We start from the raw sequence: 20939 nt of genomic DNA, 5'->3' as shown, positions 1-20939 counted from the left end.
ACAATATTTGACATGAGTGACAAATTGAGTGATAATATCAATGAGTGACAAATCGAGTGATAACATTTATTGATCATAATATAATTAAGTATTTTTCACCAACCATATGTTGAAATGACAAAATAAAACGAAAGCCAAAATTTTGATAACTTTATAATTAAGCTTAAAATAAATTACTATTTACAGTAAAAAACAAATAAAATAAAATATCACAAAATATAATAAAATATACCAGGTTAAAAGCGATAAAATATCTATAGCTTTCAAAGACTCGCCTTCTTTCTCAACAATACGCTTTTTACTTTACAGCGAAACTTTAAATACCCGCAGGTTCATGGCACATGTCACATGATTCGATGGCATGTGCACTGTTCCATGCGTGTCGGAACCAGAAGTGGCTCGGGAGCACGTCAGGTGGAATCGTTCATCCCCCCTCTAAGGATCACTGCCTCAAAGAGGAGATGGATACGCATACCCCTGTCTCTATTAATATTGTTCTGAATGGAACTAATCCGCAAGCTCTCGAGCCATTTGCGGTCCCAAAACCTATGCACCTGGTCAATGATAACTGCTTCGTCCTGGGAGATATGGTGCTGCTTCTCCCAAAAGTGTTCAGCCACGGCAGATTTTCCTTAGTCTGCATTCCTTATCGCCTTTGTGTTCCCCCAGACGATCCTTGAGAAGCCGCTTTGTTTCCCCCACATAACATTCCCCACAATCCGGGCACTTAATGCTCTAGACGACCCCACCTGTATTTTCGTTTGAAATAATGGGGTCTTTCACCTGTGACACGACTGTGTGCAGCTTCCGACCTGGAAGCTGCACACAGCGCATCTGGTAGTTTCATAATACCCGAGCTATACTATTTACAGTATAAAACAAATTTTATTTGTTTTATACTGTAAATAGTAATTTATTGTAAGCTTAATTATAAAGTTATCAAAATTTTGGCTTTCGTTTTATTTTGTCATTTCAACATATGGTTGGTGAAAAATACTTAATTATGTTATGATCAATAAATTTTATCACTCGATTTGTCACTCATTGATATTATCACTCAATTTGTCACTCATGTCAAATATTGTCACTCAATGTTATTTGAGTGGCAATCAGGGACAATTTCTGATTGTCATAGGGTCGGGCAAAGCATTTTTCTCTCTCTCTCTCTCACTCACCATGCTTCAGAGAATGATGTAGCATCTTTGCAAGTTCACTGACATTCATTCACTTTTTTATTCTGCTTCTCAATAACTGCAAGTGCTAGGATATGCCACTAAGTGGCAAGCCACATGTGATGCTGCCTGGTATCCAGCATTATCATATTGCTGGATGTGTGAGGGGAGTCATACTATACTGAACAATGCATAGAATATGCTTATGCAAATGAAGCTGCAATTCAAAATGACATACAAAAGTTAGGGAATTTTATAAGTGAAACAAAATAGGAAGTTAGTTTTGAAACACCCTGCTTTCTCATTTTACTATGTTATTATAAAAGTTGTAAAACTAAAAAACAAAAAATAATTCTAGCTAAATTTATTTATTACTTCAGATATTTCTTTGTTAAAATTCTCAGTTAAAATAATAAAAAAAAAGGTTGTCAGTAGATATTAACTTGACAGCATCAACTTACTGGTAATTGAAACTTTTAATGTAGAAAAGAAATAGGTATATTAAATAATATGTACAAAATTATATATTATTTTTTGATAAATTCAACTTTCTTGTGGTATGCAAGATTTTCTGATTCTCTTTTGCACTTTTTTTGCACTTTTCAGCATACCTTTTTATAAACTAATGGTTCCTACAGTAGATACTATCCGATACAATTTTTTGGTAAGCAGTGTGTTGAAGAAATATCCAATGCTGTTAGTTGGCTCAGTAGGGACTGGTAAAACTATGTTATCTAGAAGTGTTTTGAAGGAGTTGGATGTTAATATGTATAGCATACTTACACTAAATATGTCTACCCAAGTAAGAAATTTTTCATATATTATTATCATGTTTATATTAGTCTAATTCCAATATTTGTAAATAATACATGACTATAATGGTTTTGGGATCTGGTGAACTATGCATCCTTCAGTAACTTGTGCACACTGAATTCAAAAAGTTAGTTAATATAGGCAGTGTTTACATTTCAGGTGCATTAGCAAATAATAATTCATGATTTTTAAAAATAAAAATAAATAAAAGAGCAAAAATCAGTGCTTTTATGCGTGAAAAAATCAGTGCTTTTATGTGCAGAAACATTTTGTTTCTGCACATCTGCTATGTTGTCTATTCATTCCCAATCAGTGCATGGCAATAAACATAATATTCAGTGCTTCAGCTACAATATGCATATGGATAGCCTATTTGATATTTATTTTTAAAAAAAAAGAAGAAATAATAATTGCTGGATTTATAGTTCTATTTTTCCAATTTATAGTTCTATTTTTCCAATTTATAGTTCTATTTTTTCCAATTTATAGTTCTATATTTCCAATCCAGCCGCATATAAAATGAAATTTTATATGCGGATGGACATGATGAAGAAAATAGGTGCTTTATGCATATTTGCTAATGTGCCTAAAAATGACACAATATATTCAAAAAGTTACATTTTGAATGTATTGTGTGGGAACCTTTTTTGATGTATTACATATGAATCACATGCTGGTGTATAAGTCGTTTGCATTATAGCCATAAGGTTTCACAGGCCATTGATATTGACAAGTGGGAACTGGCCTCAACCACTTGACTTGTGCACCACAGCTAATGAGTAGATTGTCACAGTTTGAACAGCATGCTGACATCAAGTTCTTCTTTAAATTTGGGAAAAGTGCTACAGAGATGCTGCAAGCATTGCAGAAAATTTATGAAGTTGATAATTTGAAGAAAACAGCAGTTTAAAAGTGTTTAATCAGTTTAAATTGGACAGGAAACACTGGGTGGTGAACCTTTCAGTGGATGCCCTTTGACGTCACAAAATGAGGAAAATATCACAAAAGTGAAGGAGCTTATGCAACGTGATAGGCAGATGACTGTTGTTGAGAGTGTTGTTTGTTTGTTGTTTGTTATTTGGTTTTTAGGAGCATTAGCAACTAAGGCCATATTGCTCCGGGAATATGCGGTGGTCATTCCCTTGACCTTTCCGCATCCTCCGTATTTGGTGGTGACGGTTGTTGAAACTGCTCATGAAGTTGGACTGTCTGTAGACTCAATACACACAATTTGATGCAAGATTTAGGGATGCATTGCATGTATGCAATGTTGATTGTTGTACAATCAAGCTATTTCAAACAAATCACCCGCAATGGCTTTCTATCGCAGGTAATTTGTTCAAAAAATTTATGCAGATCTGAGCTTCTTAAGAAAGGTGGTCACTGGAAATGAGAGTTGAGTATTCACCTGAGACCAAAGTGGAATCATCCAAATGGCACACAAAAATATCCCTGCTGTCCAAGAAGTTTTGTGAACAAAATCCAACATCAAAGTCATGCTGATCATTCTTTTTGTTGATGAAGGCATAGTGAAGCATTACTGCTGGTGCTTAATGCATTGAGGTTTTGACACATTTGTATGAGAATGTGAGGTTAAGATGACTTCAAAAATGGAAGGATGGCAGGATCCTGCACTTTGACAATGTACCCAGTCATACAGCAGTGACATTTCAGCAGTTCTTGGTGCTGAAATGCCATCAAAAAATTCAGAATCATGCAGCAGCCTCCCTACTCACCTATCTTTGCACTGTCTGACTTCTGGCTTTTCCCTAAACTGAAAATGGGGCTTCAGGATCATAATTATTTTTGTTACAGTGGATGGCATCAAAGAAAATGCTGAAGTGCCTGTGTGCACTAAAAATACATGATTTTAAGGGCACAAAAGGTGATATAGTTGTACACGTGGGCACTAACGATATCAAGAGTAGGAGACCGGCAGAATTGCTTAACAAGTACAGGTCACTGTTGAAAAAAAGCCTTGAAATAGGGTTGAATTTAAAAGTGTCTGCAATTCTGCCCAGACACGATAGGAGGGAGTATATGATGAGAGCCTTGTCGATCAATTCGGCCCTGGAAAGATTGTGCAAGGCTCAAGGGGTAGAATTTTTTTCAGCCTGGACTGTACTTGTTAACAGGAGGGATTGCTTCTACAGGGATGGGATACACTTAAATAGAAAGGGTGCACTTAAAAAGTTTTCCGACCCACCTAACACTGCCTCGATAGCATCAGCAAATATTCTTGCACAAGAATATTTGCTGATGCTATCGAGGCAGTGTTAGGTGGGTCGGAAAACTGCTAGCTTGGGGGGATACAAAGACAAATAGATTAACAGTAGCCACTGGCAGAGGTGAAAGAGATTCTTGCACTGCTTCTATTGGAATGAGCAGAAGCCTGAAACACAAGATTCAGGATATTTCAGAGACTGCTGGGAGTCATTGCGATACAAGTAAACACATGGGTTGTGTTAGGGTAGCTAAGAATAGAAATAGGTGCATGTATACTTGCGTGTACACCAATGCTAGGAGTTTAGTAAATAAATTTGATGAATTTGAGGTATTGCTCAAAACATCAAAGGCAGATATTGTTGGGATATCAGAGACGGTGTTACACAGATATAAGGAATGCAGAACTGGAATTTGGGGAGTACAACGTCTACAGAAAAGATAGACTGGATAGGAAGGGAGGAGGGGTTATGCTATTAGTTAAGAAATACATAAAATCCAAGGAAGTGAAGCCAGTGGACATCGCTGGACAGTGCAGTGTCGAGTCAGTTTGGTGTGACATAAGCATAGGGAAATCAAAATTGAGAGTAGGAGTGTGTGCTATAGGCCTAATGACTCTGATGAGTATAATAAGGAACTGTACAGGGAAATAGAGTGGGCCAGTAAATCAGAGTGTCTTATAATGGGAGATTTTAATTTCCCAGATATTGACTGGAATTTGGGGGCTGGTTACTCACACACTAGCAGGGCTTTTGTGGATTTGTTGGATGATTGTTTTCTACATCAGCATGTTCGGGAGGCAACTAGAGGGAGGAATACTCTTGATTTGATTATCAGCAGTGATTCTTCATGCATTAAGAATCTGCAGATAAATGAACCACTAGGTGGCAGTGATCACAGTGTGCTGAAGTGGGATTTACTCAAAGAGGTAACTACCATTAGGGGTAAAGGGAAGGGTTATTGCTTTCGTAAAGGCGACTACGATGGACTGAGACAGTATTTAAATTCTATACAGTGGGACCAACTGATGATGTTACCAACAGTAAATGCAAAATGGGAAGCATTCAAAGAACTTATCTTGGAAGCTACTAGACTTTACATACTAACTAAGAAATATTGTTCAAGGTTTAGGCCTAAATGGATGTCAGATGAACTGATGAGGCATATGGCAGAGAAGAAACGTGCATGGGACACATACAAATTAACACATGACACAGAAGCCTATGATAGATACAAGTTGATCTGTAACCAAGTTACAAAGGAGGTTAGGCAGGCGAAGGCAGATTACGAGAAATCTTTGGCAGGGGATGCAAAGAAAAACAGCAAAGAGTTCTTTACTTATGTAAACTCTAGAAGGAAGGGGATGAATCAGATTGGTCCACTTGATATCGATGGGTCAACTGTTGATGATCCTGCTCAGGTAGCTAACAAACTAAATGAATATTTTGCATCGACATTCACACATGAGGAGTTATTTAGCGAGGGGAAAGCCAGAGGTGTATTCAACTCTAGCAGTAAGCTAGAGAATCTTGTAATAACTGAGAGTAAAGTGGAGGAGAAATTGTTGAAGATAAACACAAGAAAGGCACCTGGGGTGGATGGGATCTATCCAGTTATATTAAAGGAGGCAGCAAAGGAAGTAAGCAAACCCTTAGCCATAATTATGAGAGCTTCCTTGGACTCAGGGGAGGTACCCATAGACTGGAGATGTGCAAATGTGACCCCAATTCACAAAGGAGGATCAAAGGCGGACACAAGTAATTATAGACCTGTGAGCTTAACTTCTGTTCCAGGAAAATTAATGGAGGCACTGGTTTAAGAAGCACTGGAGGATCATTTAGACAAGACTTCAGTTATAGCTCAGACACAGCATGGTTTTGTTAAGGGGAAGTCTTGCCTGACCAATTTGATTGGATACTATGATGCAGTCACAAAGGAACTGGATGCAGGGAATAACTTTGATATTATATACTTGGATCTTAGAAAGGCTTTTGATACTGTTGCACATGGAAGACTGCTGCACAAATTGGAGCAGTGTAACATTGGAGGCAAATTGCTGCTGTGGGTAAAGGGGTGGCTGAGGGGGAGAAGACAGAGAGTGGTAATCAATGGACACTGCTCGTCGTGGACTAATGTTATTAGTGGAGTCCCTCAGGGCTCAGTGTTGGGTCCATTATTGTTTTCTGTATTCATAAATGATATTGATGATGGTATATCAAGCTTAATGTCGAAGTTTGCAGACGATACAATGGTAGGCAGGGTTGTCAAGGACACTACTGACACTATGCTGCTGCAACAGGATCTGGAAAGGTTGAGCAGATGGGCTGAGAGGTGGCAAATGAAGTTTAACATTGACAAATGTAAAGTACTACACATGGGAAACAGCAACCCCAGAGCAACGTATCAACTCTGTGGTATTGCACTGACAGTGGTAGAGAATGAAAGGGACCTGGGGGTGTTTGTGCAGGCAGATATGAAGTTCTCTGAGCAGTGCAGACGGGCTGCAAGAGTAGCTCATGGTGTATTGTCAATGATATATAGGAATTTTTCTAGCAGGGATAAGGAGGTGATTATTCCCTTGTATAAGGCAATGGTCAGGCCACACCTAGAGTACTGTATACAAGCCTGGAGGCCTCATTTCAAGAAGGATGTAGAGCTGCTGGAACGAGTACAGAGAAGGGCAACAAGATTAGTGAATGGAACAAAGGGGTGCTCTTACGAAGAAAGGCTTAAGATTTGCAAATTACAGTGTCTGGAGACTAGGCACCAGCGAGGTGATCTGATAGAGGTGTATAAAGCATTGAATGGTTTGAGCATGCTCAATGCTGATGGGATTCTTCCTCTCGCTCAGAATAATCACCTGAGAGGGCATAAATTCAAATTGAGAAAGACAGATGTAGGATAGACGTGCGGAAATTTGCCTTTAGCCAGCGAGTGGTTGGTTGGTGGAACAGACTTCCATCCCTTGTCGTGGAAGTTGATAGCCTAAATAAGTTTAAGGCTCAGCTGGACAGGTATTTTGAACGAACAGAGGGGTGAAGAGGGAGTGGTTTTTTTTTTTTTTTTTTGGCTGATGCTGCATAAGCTTGCTTTCTTGCATCAAATGCCTCTACTAATGCTAATGCTAATGGCATCAAAGAAAATGCTGAAGTGCCTATGTGCACTAAAAATACATGATTTTAAAGAATGTTTCAAAGCTTGGGAAGACAAATGGAACAAGTGTATATGTAGAAAGAAGGTACTTTGAAGGTGATTAGGTTAATACACCAAACCGTTCACTCAATAAACTTTTATAGTAAAATTCTGTGAACTTTTTTTTATGTACCTCATATATTTTTTATCAAAAATTTTATTGGTATAATTTTTTCATAATTCATTATAATTTTCTTGGTACAGACACTAAGAAAATTATGTATCTGGAGAGAGAGACCAGGTTTAAACACCTTTAATGAGATATTCATTGCTTACTCTTCTCAGGAGGATTCACTTGTCTATTATAACAATAATTCTAGATTAATGACTGTTTTAGTAGCCTCATTATATAAACCAAGTGAACAGAAGCTTTTCACTTTTTCCTGAAAACTATCCTGAAAGACTTTTCCCTTTATAAGGGGGGTATTTATACTTCTGTTCCCATTGCACATTCAGTTCACCTAAAGGAAACGTAAGGAGATGTAAGTCAGAGTAGTCAAAAATGAAAGTAGTAAAAGTAATCAAATATGAAAGACATACTTGAATCTTCAAGTGGGTACTTTGTAGAGACTTTGAAGGTTCTATGCATGCCATTCAATCAGCACTGAGATTACGATCGCCATTTAACTAATAGAACAACTTCCTGTTCTTGATGATGATGGCATTTTATAAGGTGCAGAGTCTTTTTTTTGAAATTTGACTTAATTCTAGTTATTACCTTATCCCATTGTACCTTCATGATTATAAGTGCCATTGATGATCATGTACATATAGTGCTTATGTACCATGAGGTTCATAAGCATCATATGTAAAAGGTACCAAATTTACAGGTTCTGCAGTTAAACAAAAGCTGTCCATACATGATGAATTGTGCCACGTCTGAGTTGTTAGAAGAGGATGTTTCTGCTTTCAAGATGACCTGCATTTCAAGATGATCTTTTGAAAGATGATGTCCCCACTAAAGATCTGCTAGATCATAAAAGTTTCCAAAGAAAGAAGCTTTGATAAGAAATATTTGAGATGTAATCTGTTCTAGATACAAGTTATATATCTTGCTCATTAGTAACATAAGAAGACATATCCTTAAAGAAGAATATGCAAGCCATCCTTCAGTGTTCCTCCTAAGAACCCAAAGCAGTTTCCTTGGAAGGACAAATTTCCACATTTTCTTCAGAATAATAAATTTTTCTTTATGATTGATTCTTAATTTTTCTAATATAACATTAGCCATTACCAATTTGATTAGGAAGGAAATGTAATTCTTTTGGGAAGAAAATCAAAAAACATTTCTGATTTAACCCATTCACTCCCAAATGCAAACTTGTGTCAAAACAAACTGCAATTTTTGTGCCTCAATGCAAATATGTGTCCATAAAATTATGGTCAGTAAATGAGTGCTGTAAAAGGACAAACACATGAAATGAACTGAGTGATACGGACACACTGATTGAGCCATGGGCTATTGCATTATGGCTAGGATTTTGCTTAGCGTCAATCACACTGTCTAGAGGCTGTATACTTGGTTTACAGTTTCATATGTTCTTTGCTTATGTTGAAGTTATTTTGTTTAGTTTAGTATTTTTGCTTTGCTTATATTGAAATTATTTTATGTAGTTTAGTATTTTCCACAAGAAGAAAAGGTAAAATTTTTTGAAGATTATGCTTTCTCAATTTTAATTTTTTAGTTTGTGAAAAACAAAACATCATCATTAATATGTGACTACTGATAAAAATTTGTGTAAAAAGTGGTTTCCTATAAAATTTTACACTAAAGGGTTGTTATAATGGATCTACAGCTCTGGACATCAGGATTGAAAAAATGGACAATATGTTGAAGCTGTTGAGATTGAATCAGCATTTTATAATATGCCATCTGATACTGAAATAGAATTCTATTCAAGTGATGCAGATTCTGAATCTTGTTCAACTGCATATATTGATGTTAGAACACTACAAACAACAGATGCCAGCATTACTTAAAGTGATGATTCTTTACAGATGAAATCCATTTACTAAAAAGCACTGCCTACTTGTTCCAGCACCCAGGAGAAGACCCTTGCAAATATAAGCAGCAGTGAATCTGTTAAAGAATCTTTCTCTGTTCTCATTCTCTATCTTATGATGCAATTGGACAGGCAGTTGTTGCTGTTACTGAACAGAAGGAAGATAGTATCTTTAAACCTGTTGTATTTCTGAGAAGGCAGAAAGAGCATGCTCAACTATGGAATGTGATGCTTTGTAAATAATGTCTCTCCTCATATACTCAGTGGACATATAATCTATATATGTAACTCGAGTAAGATTGTGCTGTAATCAATTAGAGTTTACTGGGCCTTCTTATTATTTGTGCATTTCAACGCAAGTACCATGAATTGCAGTGTGGTTTACTTTAACAGGAAAAATATGTATTTATTAAGTTATACAAAAAAGAACTAATGTTATTTTGAATTTTGTTTATAATAGCTTGCAGCATGTGATTATACATTTTCATGCAATAATAACACATCTTCTATGTGCATTGCTGGTAATACTTCCAGACTGAAACGTGTCAAAACTGCTATATGTCACTGGCTGCTCTTACACACCTTGACAGTTTATATAGCAGTGGAACTGAGAAATTTGTGTTGTGTTGGGGGGAAATGTTTGTACTGCTATTTGACTATGTTTAAAAGTTGTGAAACAAATGCTCTTTCATTTGCATATAATGTAATATTACTGAAAGTTATATTTTTGTTGTAATAATCATTTTCAAACTTTTTAATTGCTCTTCTTCAAGTTAAACATTAGCCCCCTACATGGGGGCTAATGTTTGACCCTAATTTGCTGCTACCCTATGTTATATGTGAGTGTCTACACACACACACACACACACACACACACACACACACACACACACACACACACACACACACCCCTCATAAACCTGCTTTCATCTGCTGGTACTTTACTGCATTTATCTCTTGTTCCTTCTTACATTTCATTCACTTTTCTTTTTCACTCCACTTTATTTTAGTCTTCCCACCTAAAACCATATTTTTGCATATAATGAAAAAATGGCACACTGCAACAGTATTATATATTGCAGTGTGCCATTGTTACCATATGTATAATCATATATCTGTACAAATGTATATTAAATATGTAGAATTATTTTGATTATTCTATTGCAGTAATAATGATTCATACTATTTGTTAAAATTTGCAGCATTAATATTTTAATATTTACAGATGTCATCAACTTTAATACAAAATGCTGTAGAAAGCAAACTTGAAAAGAAAACCAAGGGCATTTATATTCCTGCAGGAGGTAAAAAGCTTGTTGTATTTTTGGATGATCTGAATTTGCCTAAGAAAGACATGTTTGGGGTTCAGTCGCCATTAGAGCTTTTAAGAATGTGGTTAGACTATGACTTTTGGTATGATCGTAAAATGAAGACTCCAAAGTATGTCCAGGTAAAATAAAGACTTTAAATTATGTTTTTGAAAATTATGAAAGCATTAGCTTGATTAAATTTTTTTTTCGGTCATGTTTATTTTAAAAAAGTTCTTTGAATGGATTTATTCATTACAGAATACATGAAAACCGAAATTAAGATAAACCACTCTCTTTGAAGTGATTTAATTAGAAAAGAAAATATTAGTTGAAATAAAGTGAAGTCTTGAAATACGTCAAAAACTTTAAATACCAGCTGTTATATACACGCTGATCTCACGAGTATTGACTGTGGAACATATTAATAGCTCTTTATTTGGTTCAGAGTAGCAGAAAGTTAAAGTACAAATACTCCCAGAAAAACTACTACAGTTAAAAGTATCCAAAAAAAAAAGTATTTGCATTACTTCTAGAAATGTTTTCTTTGCACTCTAGAGACTGAGGTTGAATTCCTTAATGTGATATATGATATGATGTGAGATATAATGTGATTGTCATTTAGGAACATGAGCTTCAGCAGTAATTTTTCTTAATCCAGTTTCAGGCTATTGACCTTTTTCTGAAAAAAAAAGACTCGTTTGGATCAAAATAGTGTACAGTCTTTGCCAAAACCTTGCTAACTTAATTTATGCAGGAATTTATGCATTTTCCATTTCAATTAACAATGCTTGAAATCGAACTCTGAGCCAAAGCCAGTTGAGCCATAGGGAAATTAATAATTTCCATTATCAGTTCATCATGTTATTTAGCTCTGAATTAGGTTATCTTAGCATACAGATTTGCTTAATGGATAATGAAATTAAATTTGAACTTGGGTCATTAGCTTATTTATCAAATAAGCTGAAAATCTCTTCTATTTCTATTCATAGCAAGAGAATCATGTATCATCACATAATATCATATAAAATATTTTTTGTAGTTCCAGGTCTCTGTTCTTCAAAAAGGTTTATAAAAGCTTGTGTTCTCTGTTTTTCCTTTTAATTGTATTATATAGCAGTTTTAAGCAACAGAGCTCCTCCTGAAATCGAAGCAAAGTATATTGCAATAATTGACCATTAAATAATGTCATTTGTATCCATTCTTTATTTGAGCACAGTGATAAATACCACTGTTTCTTTTAATGCATTTATCTACATTTTTTTATGTTTTCTGCCATTGTGCTCACTGTTTCTTTACTATTCTAGTAGAGACCAATATACTTTAATTATGCCTAAAACAAAGCATGATGAGAATTTTTTTTTTTTTTTTTTGGAAAATCCTTAAATAAAATGTGCAAATTGCTGATAAAACTCTTCTATGGCTTGATTTTACCTTATATTTAACATTTAATGAAAAACTGCTTTACAGAGGCAAAACTGAATTCTGTTCTCCCCATACTAAGTTCTCCATGTGATCTGTAACTGTAATTATCAAATCAGCTGTTGGGCTGCTGATTCTTCCACATCTTCCCCTAACAATCAAAGACATCAAGGTTCTCACCACAAAATAAAAGTACTCTACAAGGGAACTTTCTACACCTGCTTCCTGCCATAGGGCATTCAACAGAAAGAAGAGTCTTTTCAACAACAATCATATTCACGTCTGCAGAACCAGGGTACTCACACAGAGCTTCTACTCCCCTCACAAATATGCAATCAGTCCCTGAATGCACACATACTATATACAGCTATAACATACAATAAAGACTATATGAACTAGTACACTATGATGAAGCAAGCAGTTGATCCTCAAAACCACTGACTCTGCTCCTTCTCTCTACAACAGAGTCTGATGAGATCCAGCAGAACAGCTGGATTAGACATCAGATACAGCCGTTAGTCATTCTACTTGTGAATAGTCCTATGTGTTGGAGAATATCACAATAATCTCCAACATACAGGACTAAGCCTACAGTTCTACAAGCTCATAGCATTTATTCATTTATGCACTCTAGTTAATATTCACTGTCACCTGATTGTTAAGTTTTAATGTTATTAAATTTATTTGTGTGTTAAATTTCACTGAAGAAGTAAGCCTGGATTTGTGTTTATGAAATAGATTAATCGATATTGTTGTTATCATTAATTATTGCATTTCTTAGAACCTGATCTGACAGCAACAGTTGTTTCGACAGGGTCTAGGAAAATTCACTGAAAACAGTTCACTGAAAACAATTCACTGAATATCAATTCCCCAAAAACACAATTTATTCAAATAAACAGTGCACTAAATATCAATTCACCAAAAATACAATTTATCAAAAAAATAGTTCACTGAAAATACAATTCACTGATAAATAAATTAGAATAAGCAACACAGTAATAATTTTTATTTTTACTCTAGAGCCTGTTATATGCAATCCACTGAGAATACAAAAAATAAATTTTATTATGATATATAATATTTAAATAAATATTCTTCAAATTGAAAATACAAGGTAGTATTTTAAAAGGCAGGTCTTTCAATATGGTCTGTGGTTTTGAACTTTTTATTAAGAACTGTGTAAAAAAAAGAAAAATCAAAACTACATCTGTTATAATTATTTCTTCAAATTTAATAAAATCATTTAAACAGATTAAGATTCTCAAAATTCCTAGACTTGATATTGATGTTCAACTTTCGATGATCCTGCTCAGATAGTGAACAAACTGAACTAGTATTTTGCATCTACATTCACATATGAGCAATTCTGTAAGGAAGTGGAGAACAGAAACTTATTAAACTCTAAGGGGAAGCTAAATGATTTTGTAATAACTGAGAGCAAAATGGAGGAGCGATTGTTGAAGTTAAACAGAAGAAAGGCACCTGGGATGGATGGGATCTATCCAGTTATATTAAAGGAGGTGGCAAAGGAAGTAAAGAAACCCTTAGCCATAATTATGAGGGCATCTCTGGACTCTGGGGAGGCCCCACAGACTGGAGATGTGCAAATGTTTCTCCAGTTCTCAAAGGGGAATGGAAAGATAACACGAGTAATAACAGACCTGTCAGTTTAACTTCTGTTCTGGGAAAAATAATGGAATGACTGGTTAAAGAAGCACTGCAGGAAATGTTAATCATCAAGACAAGACTGCAGTTATAGTTCACATACTGCATGGCTTCATTAGGAGGAAGTCTTGTCTGACCAATTTGATTGGATACTATGATGTGGTCACAAAGAAACTGGATGCAAAAAATAATTTTGGTATCATATACTTGGATTTCAGGAAAGCTTTTGATACTATTGCACATGGATGACTACGGTACAAATTGGCGAGTATGGCATTAAGGGCAAGTTGCTATAATGGGTAAAAGAATGGTTGATTGGGAGAAGACAGAGAGTAGTTATCAATGGATGCTGATCTTTGTGGACTAATGTTATTAGTGGAGTCCCCCGGGGTTCGTTGTTGGGCCCATCATTGTTTTGTATATTTATCAATTGTAAGACATAGATCTTACAAATATAATGGTAAATATCAAGGCTGAATATTTAGTTTGAATATGATAAATGTGAATGTTTGGAAATAATGAATTTAGAAATAAGAGTTTATAGATGTGTAAATTGATTAGCAGTCAAATGAAAGAGAAGTAACAAGTACTGTAAATGCAGAGGTGTGGAAAAGGGGTGAACTGAGAGTAAACAAAGAAAGTGGCCCATACTAGGAAAGGGGTGGTCATTTGCGAATAGGTGAAAAAGGTTTACTAGAAGCAGAACAACGGGACAGTGAAATGTGGGTGATTAAGAAACGTTTGCTGTATGTGGCATCTGGACATAAGTCCCGATGGGTTGGCGTTTGTGTTGGAAAAGACCAAGCCACTGTGGCAGACTTTTAAGTAAGTTGACAACATTTCGCAAATGTAAAAACACGAAAATAGCTATCTTTGGAGGTGATCTGCAGACATAAAAGGTTTGTGCTTACCTGCGAAATAAACAAGAAAATTACGGGAAAAAAGCTTGGTTTGTTCATGGGGGAAAAGGGTTATGGTATCATTTTAACAAATAGGAAAGAAAGGAAGGTTAGGCGGAATTATTGGGATTGGTAGAGAGTCCATCAGGTTCAAACAATGGAGAAAAAGTTGGAGGTCGTCAGTGTGGAATGGAATAGAGGTGGTTGAAAAAGTGATTGTGGAGACAGAATGGAGAAAAGTAAGTCGGAAAGTGCAGAAATGTAGGGAGTGCAAAAGGGCCCGAGACAGTGAGGGGAAAAATAGTTGAGTAGCAAAGAAAAGGGAAGGCAAAGTATAAGAAGCAAAAGGTTATGAAAGATGGCTAAGTGAACCAGGACAGGTAATGACCTCTTTGAGAAAAAAACATCTGAGGGATCTGTAGTAAAGGAGGACTGTAGTAATGACCTCTTTGAGAAAAACACATCTGAGGGATCTGTAGTAAAGGAGAAGTTGTGTCAAAGCAGGAAGTCCAGGAGATCAAGGATGCCAGACCTAAGCAGCCAAGAGTTCTGGAAAATTATCTGAAGCAGAGTCAGGAGAAAACAAATGAAGGAAACTGAAACCAAAAAAGGAAAGCCCTAGACAACAGCCTGGAGAGCCTAAGATGAAAGCCTGAAACTTCCAAGGAGAAGAAGAGAAGAATATAGAAGTAGGTGAGCGATATATTAAGTATATTCTAAGTTAACAAGAAGGTCTGTTAGTAAAATAGAAAGGAAATTAATGAAAGGGGGTAGCACTAGAAAGTAAAGTGAAAGATAAATTATCTCTGAGGTAGATATACTAACGGCGGAGTTTATGTTAAAAAAGGATTAGTGGATAATGCAAGGGAAATGAAGGAATGAGTAATAGAGAGAAAGAGTGCAGATAAAAAAGATTAAAGAGGCGGAGAATAGAATAGGTTGAGAAATGTATTAGTGGGAAAGTGTTAGAAATATTGTGTATAGGGGAACATTGAGAGAGTTGTGAGTGTACAATGTCTTAGAAGAGATGTAAAGGGTTTAAAGAAACATTCGGAATATTTTAAATGATAGATAAATAAGGTGTATGAGCAAAGCTGCATATAGTGTTTTAATTGATGAAAATTTGTGTAAAAGTAGTTTATCTGAATGATTAGTAACAAGGAGGGAAATTATGATACTGAAGATTTGTCTACAAGTATATTGTAACAGTGTAGTGAGAATAAAGAGTTGAATGATGAATGTAGCATTTTGAATATTACTATATGAAACAGTATTGTATCAAGAAGTAAAGATAAAGAAGTAAAGTGAATGTATAAGTGTTAGGAAATAAGACAAGAAGAATGAATCATGTTTTTTGTATAATTGTCTAATCAGATTAACTAGTGAAGGGTAACTGTAATAAAACTAATATATGCAAGGTATCTCTGATTTAACTTTGTATATTGTGATTATATGCAATCTAGTTCATTTGTATATTATGTTGTGTGTGTATATACAGGGTGATTCACTAACAGTGCGACAAACTTGCAGGAGGTGTAGGCGGCACAAAGACAAATCGGAATCACGTAGCATTGTAGGGTCCGACGAAATGCCTTCATCATGCGGTAGAGGACGTTGAACGGGAGGTCGCGTGAACAGCGATCCTGCTGGAAGTCAGCATTTGGGAACCATTTCTGTTGAAGAAATCAAGTAGCAAAAGTCCTCCAGAGTGGATAATCCGCAGGCTCCAATGATTGGACGTGTTGCAGATGGTATGACCACATTTGGTTTGTTGACAGTATCCTCCATACAGTGGATTGGGAAATACACAATCATTGACCTATCGCTCGAGTACTCGTACTTGGATTGCCTTCTGCAAGACGAAGGACATTCTCCTCATTGTCTGGCATCCTCGTCGTTCGCTCTCAATTCATGGTACCTCTCGTGAAACAACCAGTCTCACGTAACCTTCTGTGCACACGTGCGAAAATCGCATGATGAGGAGCATGCCTGCGCGAAAAACGTTCCTGGTACAAGCGCAAAGCGGCGCGCCTGTTACAATCCGCAGTTCCATACGAGAGGTGCATGACGGCCAGTTCAATGTTTGAATACTCGTCCATCCTACTGCCTCGGGAACCGGTTCACAAATGCTGAATTCCAGTGGGATCGCTGTTCACGTGACCTCTCGTTCAACGTCCTCTACTGCATGAAGAAGGCATTTTGGACCCTGCAATGCTATGTGATTCCGATTCGTCTTTGTGCCCCCTACACCTCCTGCAATTTTGTCGCATTGGTAGTGAATCACCCTGTGTGTATATATATATATATATATATGTATATTATGTAATAAATTTCAAATTTTATTTTCATTTCGATTCTTGTTATTCTGAGTGACACATGTCTGGCTAGCTTAGTTAAAATTTGCTCTTCCACAATTTGGCAAGAGAATTCTGGAAACTGATTAATTAAGGGGAAAGTGAAGAAATTACCCTCATGATCCTGAGAATCTTCAGTGAAATGTACAGTGTATAGCAGTCAGGTGGCAAAAATGTGGGCCTTGGAGGTGTGGGGGTGCCAAAAAATAATTTAATTAGAAGATTTCCAAGGAAAGTAAAAAAGAAAAAAAAAAAACGAGAGTAAACCCACAAATGATAGTGATGAAAGTATATCAGGCTTAATGTCAAAGATTGCAGGTGATATACAAGGGTTAGCAGGGTTGTTAATGACAGTATGCTACTGCAAAAGTATTTATAAAAGTTGAGCAGATGGGCTGAGAAGTGGCAATTGAAGTTTAACATTGACAAATGCAACGTGCTCCATATGGGTAGCAGTAACCCCAAAGAAATGTACCAACTGTGTGGTATTGCACTCAAGGTAGTGGAGAATGAAAAATTAAAGCAAACGTACAATACTGATGCTGATTTTGCATTAGGTCTGAAAATATTGCTCGCTTTAACATTCATGCTTACAGTATATGTTAAAAATGTTGTGTAATGCATTGTCACCACTGAATGTGAAGAATATTTATATAATTATTATATTTCAGTAAAATTTATATATTTGTCTTCTCTGTGAATTATATATTACAGGCTCTAGAATAAAAATAAACATTTACATTTTTACTGTGGTATATATTCTAATTTATTTATCGATGCTCTGTGTTTTTGATGAATTAATATTTGGTGATCTGTTTTCAGTGAATTGTCTGGATAAAATTCACTGAAATTTTCTGCTCTAACTTCTTAGATTTAGTTTTATCTTGTCTATTTCTCTTCGAAAGTCACATCAAAACTAGGGTTTTTTTTTTTTATGAGTAGTAGTAGTAGTAGTGGCATTTGATGCAAGAAAGCTAGTGTATGAGCTTATGCAGTATCAGCCAAAAAAAAAAAAAAAAATCACACCATTCCCTCCAAATGCCTGTCCAGTTCCTCCTTAAATTTATTTAACCTATCAACTTCCACAACGACAGATGGAAGTTTGTTCCAGCAATTAACCACCCGCTGGCTAAAGGCAAATTTCCGCACATCTATTCTACATCTGTCTTTTCTTAATTTGAATTCATGCCCCCTTAGGTTTATAATCTGAATAAGTGGAAGGATCCCATCAGAATTCAGCGTGCTCAACCCATTCAAGGCCGTACACACCTTAATCAGATCATCGAGCAGGTGCCTAGTCTCCAGCCACTGCAATTTGCAGAACTTAAGCCTCTCTTAGTAAGAGGATAACTTCATTCCCCTAACCAATCTTGTTGCACTTCTCTGTACACACTCAAGTAAATCTACATCCTTCCTAAAATGAGGCCTCCAAACCTGTACGCAGTACTCAAGGCATGGCTTGACCATTGCCTTATACAGAGGGAGAATCACCTCCTTCTCCCTGCTAGCAAAATTCCTATATATCATTGACAAAACCCCATGACCTGCCCTGGCAGTCTGTCTGCATTGCTCAGAAAACTTCATATCTGACTGCACAATTACTCCCAGGTCTTTTTCATTTTCTACCACCTTAAGTGTAGTACCACAAAGTTGGTACGTTTCTCTGGTGTTACTTCTACCCATATGCAGTACTTGCATTTGTCAAGGTTAAACTTCAGTTGTGAATTCTTAGCCCATCTGCCCAAATTATCTAGATCCTGTTGTAGTAGCACACTGCCATTACTGTCATTAACAACTCTTCCAACCTTTGTATCATCTGCAAACTTCGACACTAAGCTTGATATATACCTTCATCAGTATCATTGATAAATATACAAAACAACAGTGGACCCAAAACCGAAACCCTGTGGGACTCCACTAATAACATTAGTCCACAAAGAGCAGCACCCATTGATTACCACCCTCTGTCTTCTCCCACTCAACCATCCTTTTATCGATTGTAGCAACTTATCCTTAATACCATTCTGCTCCAATTTGTACAATAGTCTTCCATGCGCAACAGTGTCAAAAGCTTTCCTGAAATCCAAATATATGATATCAAAATTATTTTTTGCATCCAGTTCCTTTGTAACCACATCATAATATCCTATCAAGACTTTCCCTTAACAAACCCATGCTGTATCTGAATTATTGCTGCACTCTTGTCTAGATGATCCTGCAATGCATCTTTAACCAGTGACTCCATTATTTTTCCTGGAACAGAAGTTAAACTTAACTAGTTAGTTAAACAGAAATTAAACTAACTAGTTAAGTAAGTTAAACTTACTCATGTCACCCTTCGATCTCCCTTTGTGAATTGGGGATACATTTGCACATCAATTTTTTTCAGAGTGACCAGCTGTTTGGAAAGAAAAGTAACGCCGAGAGTGAAAGAAAAAACCAAGTTTTTTAGATGCAGAGGAAGCAATACTTTTAATGTGCTTGTGCCATGAGCGATTAGAAGTCAGGGTATTCCCGATAAGAGATATATCGTTTTGCCTAGAAATTGGAGTGTAGCCAAAGATAAACATAGGAGCAGAAGAATCCTTTTTGCGAAATATAAGACAAGACTGAGCTTTAGAAGCATTAACATCAACTAAGTGGTCTTTATCCTACTGTAAAATTAACTGGAGATTGGCATTTAAGGAACTGGTAGCAGATATTCAAGAAGTTTAGAGCTTGAAGGACAGGATGGATGCCCTCGAAGGAACTAAATTGAGGGGCCCATCAAGCTCTCAGCTGCCCACATCAACGCCAGAGCTTGCACTTGGTCATTGTGCAACACAGTTCCCAAAGGAACTAGTAGTTGTTGGTGATTCTATTGTCAGGGAAATGGGGAACATGCTTTGTAAAAAGGATAGGTGGAACAGGACCAGGGTATGTCTGCCAGGGGCAAAGGTTGATGATGTTGTAGAGCAGATATCATCTTTTAAGAGCACAAAAGGTGATATAGTTGTACATGTTGGCACTAATGATATCAAGAGTAGGAGACCGGCAGAATTGCTTAACAAGTACAGGTCACTGTTAAAAAAAAGCCGTGAAATAGGGTTGAATTTGAAAGTGTCTGCAATTCTGCCCAGACACGATAGGAGGGAGTATATGATGAGAGCCTTGTTGATCAATTTGGCCCTGGAAAGATTCCACAAGGCTCGAGGGGTAGAATTTTTTTCAGCCTGGACTGTACTTGTTAACAGGAGAGATTGCTTCTACAGGGATGGGATACACTTAAATAGAAAGGGTGCAAGAATATTTGCTGATGCTATCAAGGCAGTGTTAGGTGGGTCGGAAAACTGCTAGCTTGGGGGGGAGACAAAGACGAATAGATTAACAGTAGCCACTGGCAGAGGTGAAAGAGATTCTTGCACTGCTTCTATTGGAATGAGCAGAAGCCTGAAAAACAAGATGCAGGATATTTCAGAGACTGCTGGGAGTCATTGCGGTACAAGTAAACACATGAGTTGTGTTAGGGTAGTTAAGAATAGAAATAGGTGCATGTATACTTGCGTGTACACCAATGCTAGGAGTTTAGTAAATAAATTTGATGAATTTGAGGTATTTCTCAAAACATCAAAGGCAGATATTGTTGGGATATCAGAGTCGTGGTGTCACACAGATATCAGGAATGCAGAACTGGAATTTGGGGAGTACAACATCTACAGAAAGGATAGACTGGAGAGGAACGGAGGAGTGGTTATGCTATTAGTTAAGAAATACATAAAATCCAAGGAAGTGAAGCCAGTCGACATTGCTGGACAGTGCAGTGTTGAGTCAGTTTGGTGTGACATAAGCATTGGGAGATCAAAATTGAGAGTAGGAGAGTTGCTATAGGCCTAATGACTCTGATGAG

General features: G+C 36.5%; 1 protein-coding gene across 1 annotated transcript in view; it reads left to right on the top strand.

Moving 5' to 3' along the window:
• The window catches only part of kl-2 (dynein heavy chain 2, axonemal kl-2), a 1174416-nt gene that overhangs the window by 631863 nt on the left and 521614 nt on the right, over window positions 1-20939 (top strand). Inside the window, exons 40-41 of the mRNA XM_090369487.1 lie at window positions 1779-1974; window positions 10629-10853. Of these exons, the coding sequence (XP_090225613.1) occupies window positions 1779-1974; window positions 10629-10853 (421 nt within the window). The remainder of the gene's footprint in view (window positions 1-1778; window positions 1975-10628; window positions 10854-20939) is intronic.

This window comes from Mastigoproctus giganteus, chromosome 1 (assembly GCF_048544385.1).
Source record: "Mastigoproctus giganteus isolate SK-2022 chromosome 1, ASM4854438v1, whole genome shotgun sequence".
In the NCBI taxonomy this organism is placed as follows: Eukaryota; Metazoa; Arthropoda; class Arachnida; order Uropygi; family Thelyphonidae; genus Mastigoproctus; species Mastigoproctus giganteus.
The sequence above is the reverse complement of the archived record's forward strand: the minus strand, read 5'-3'. Positions and strand labels throughout refer to the sequence as shown.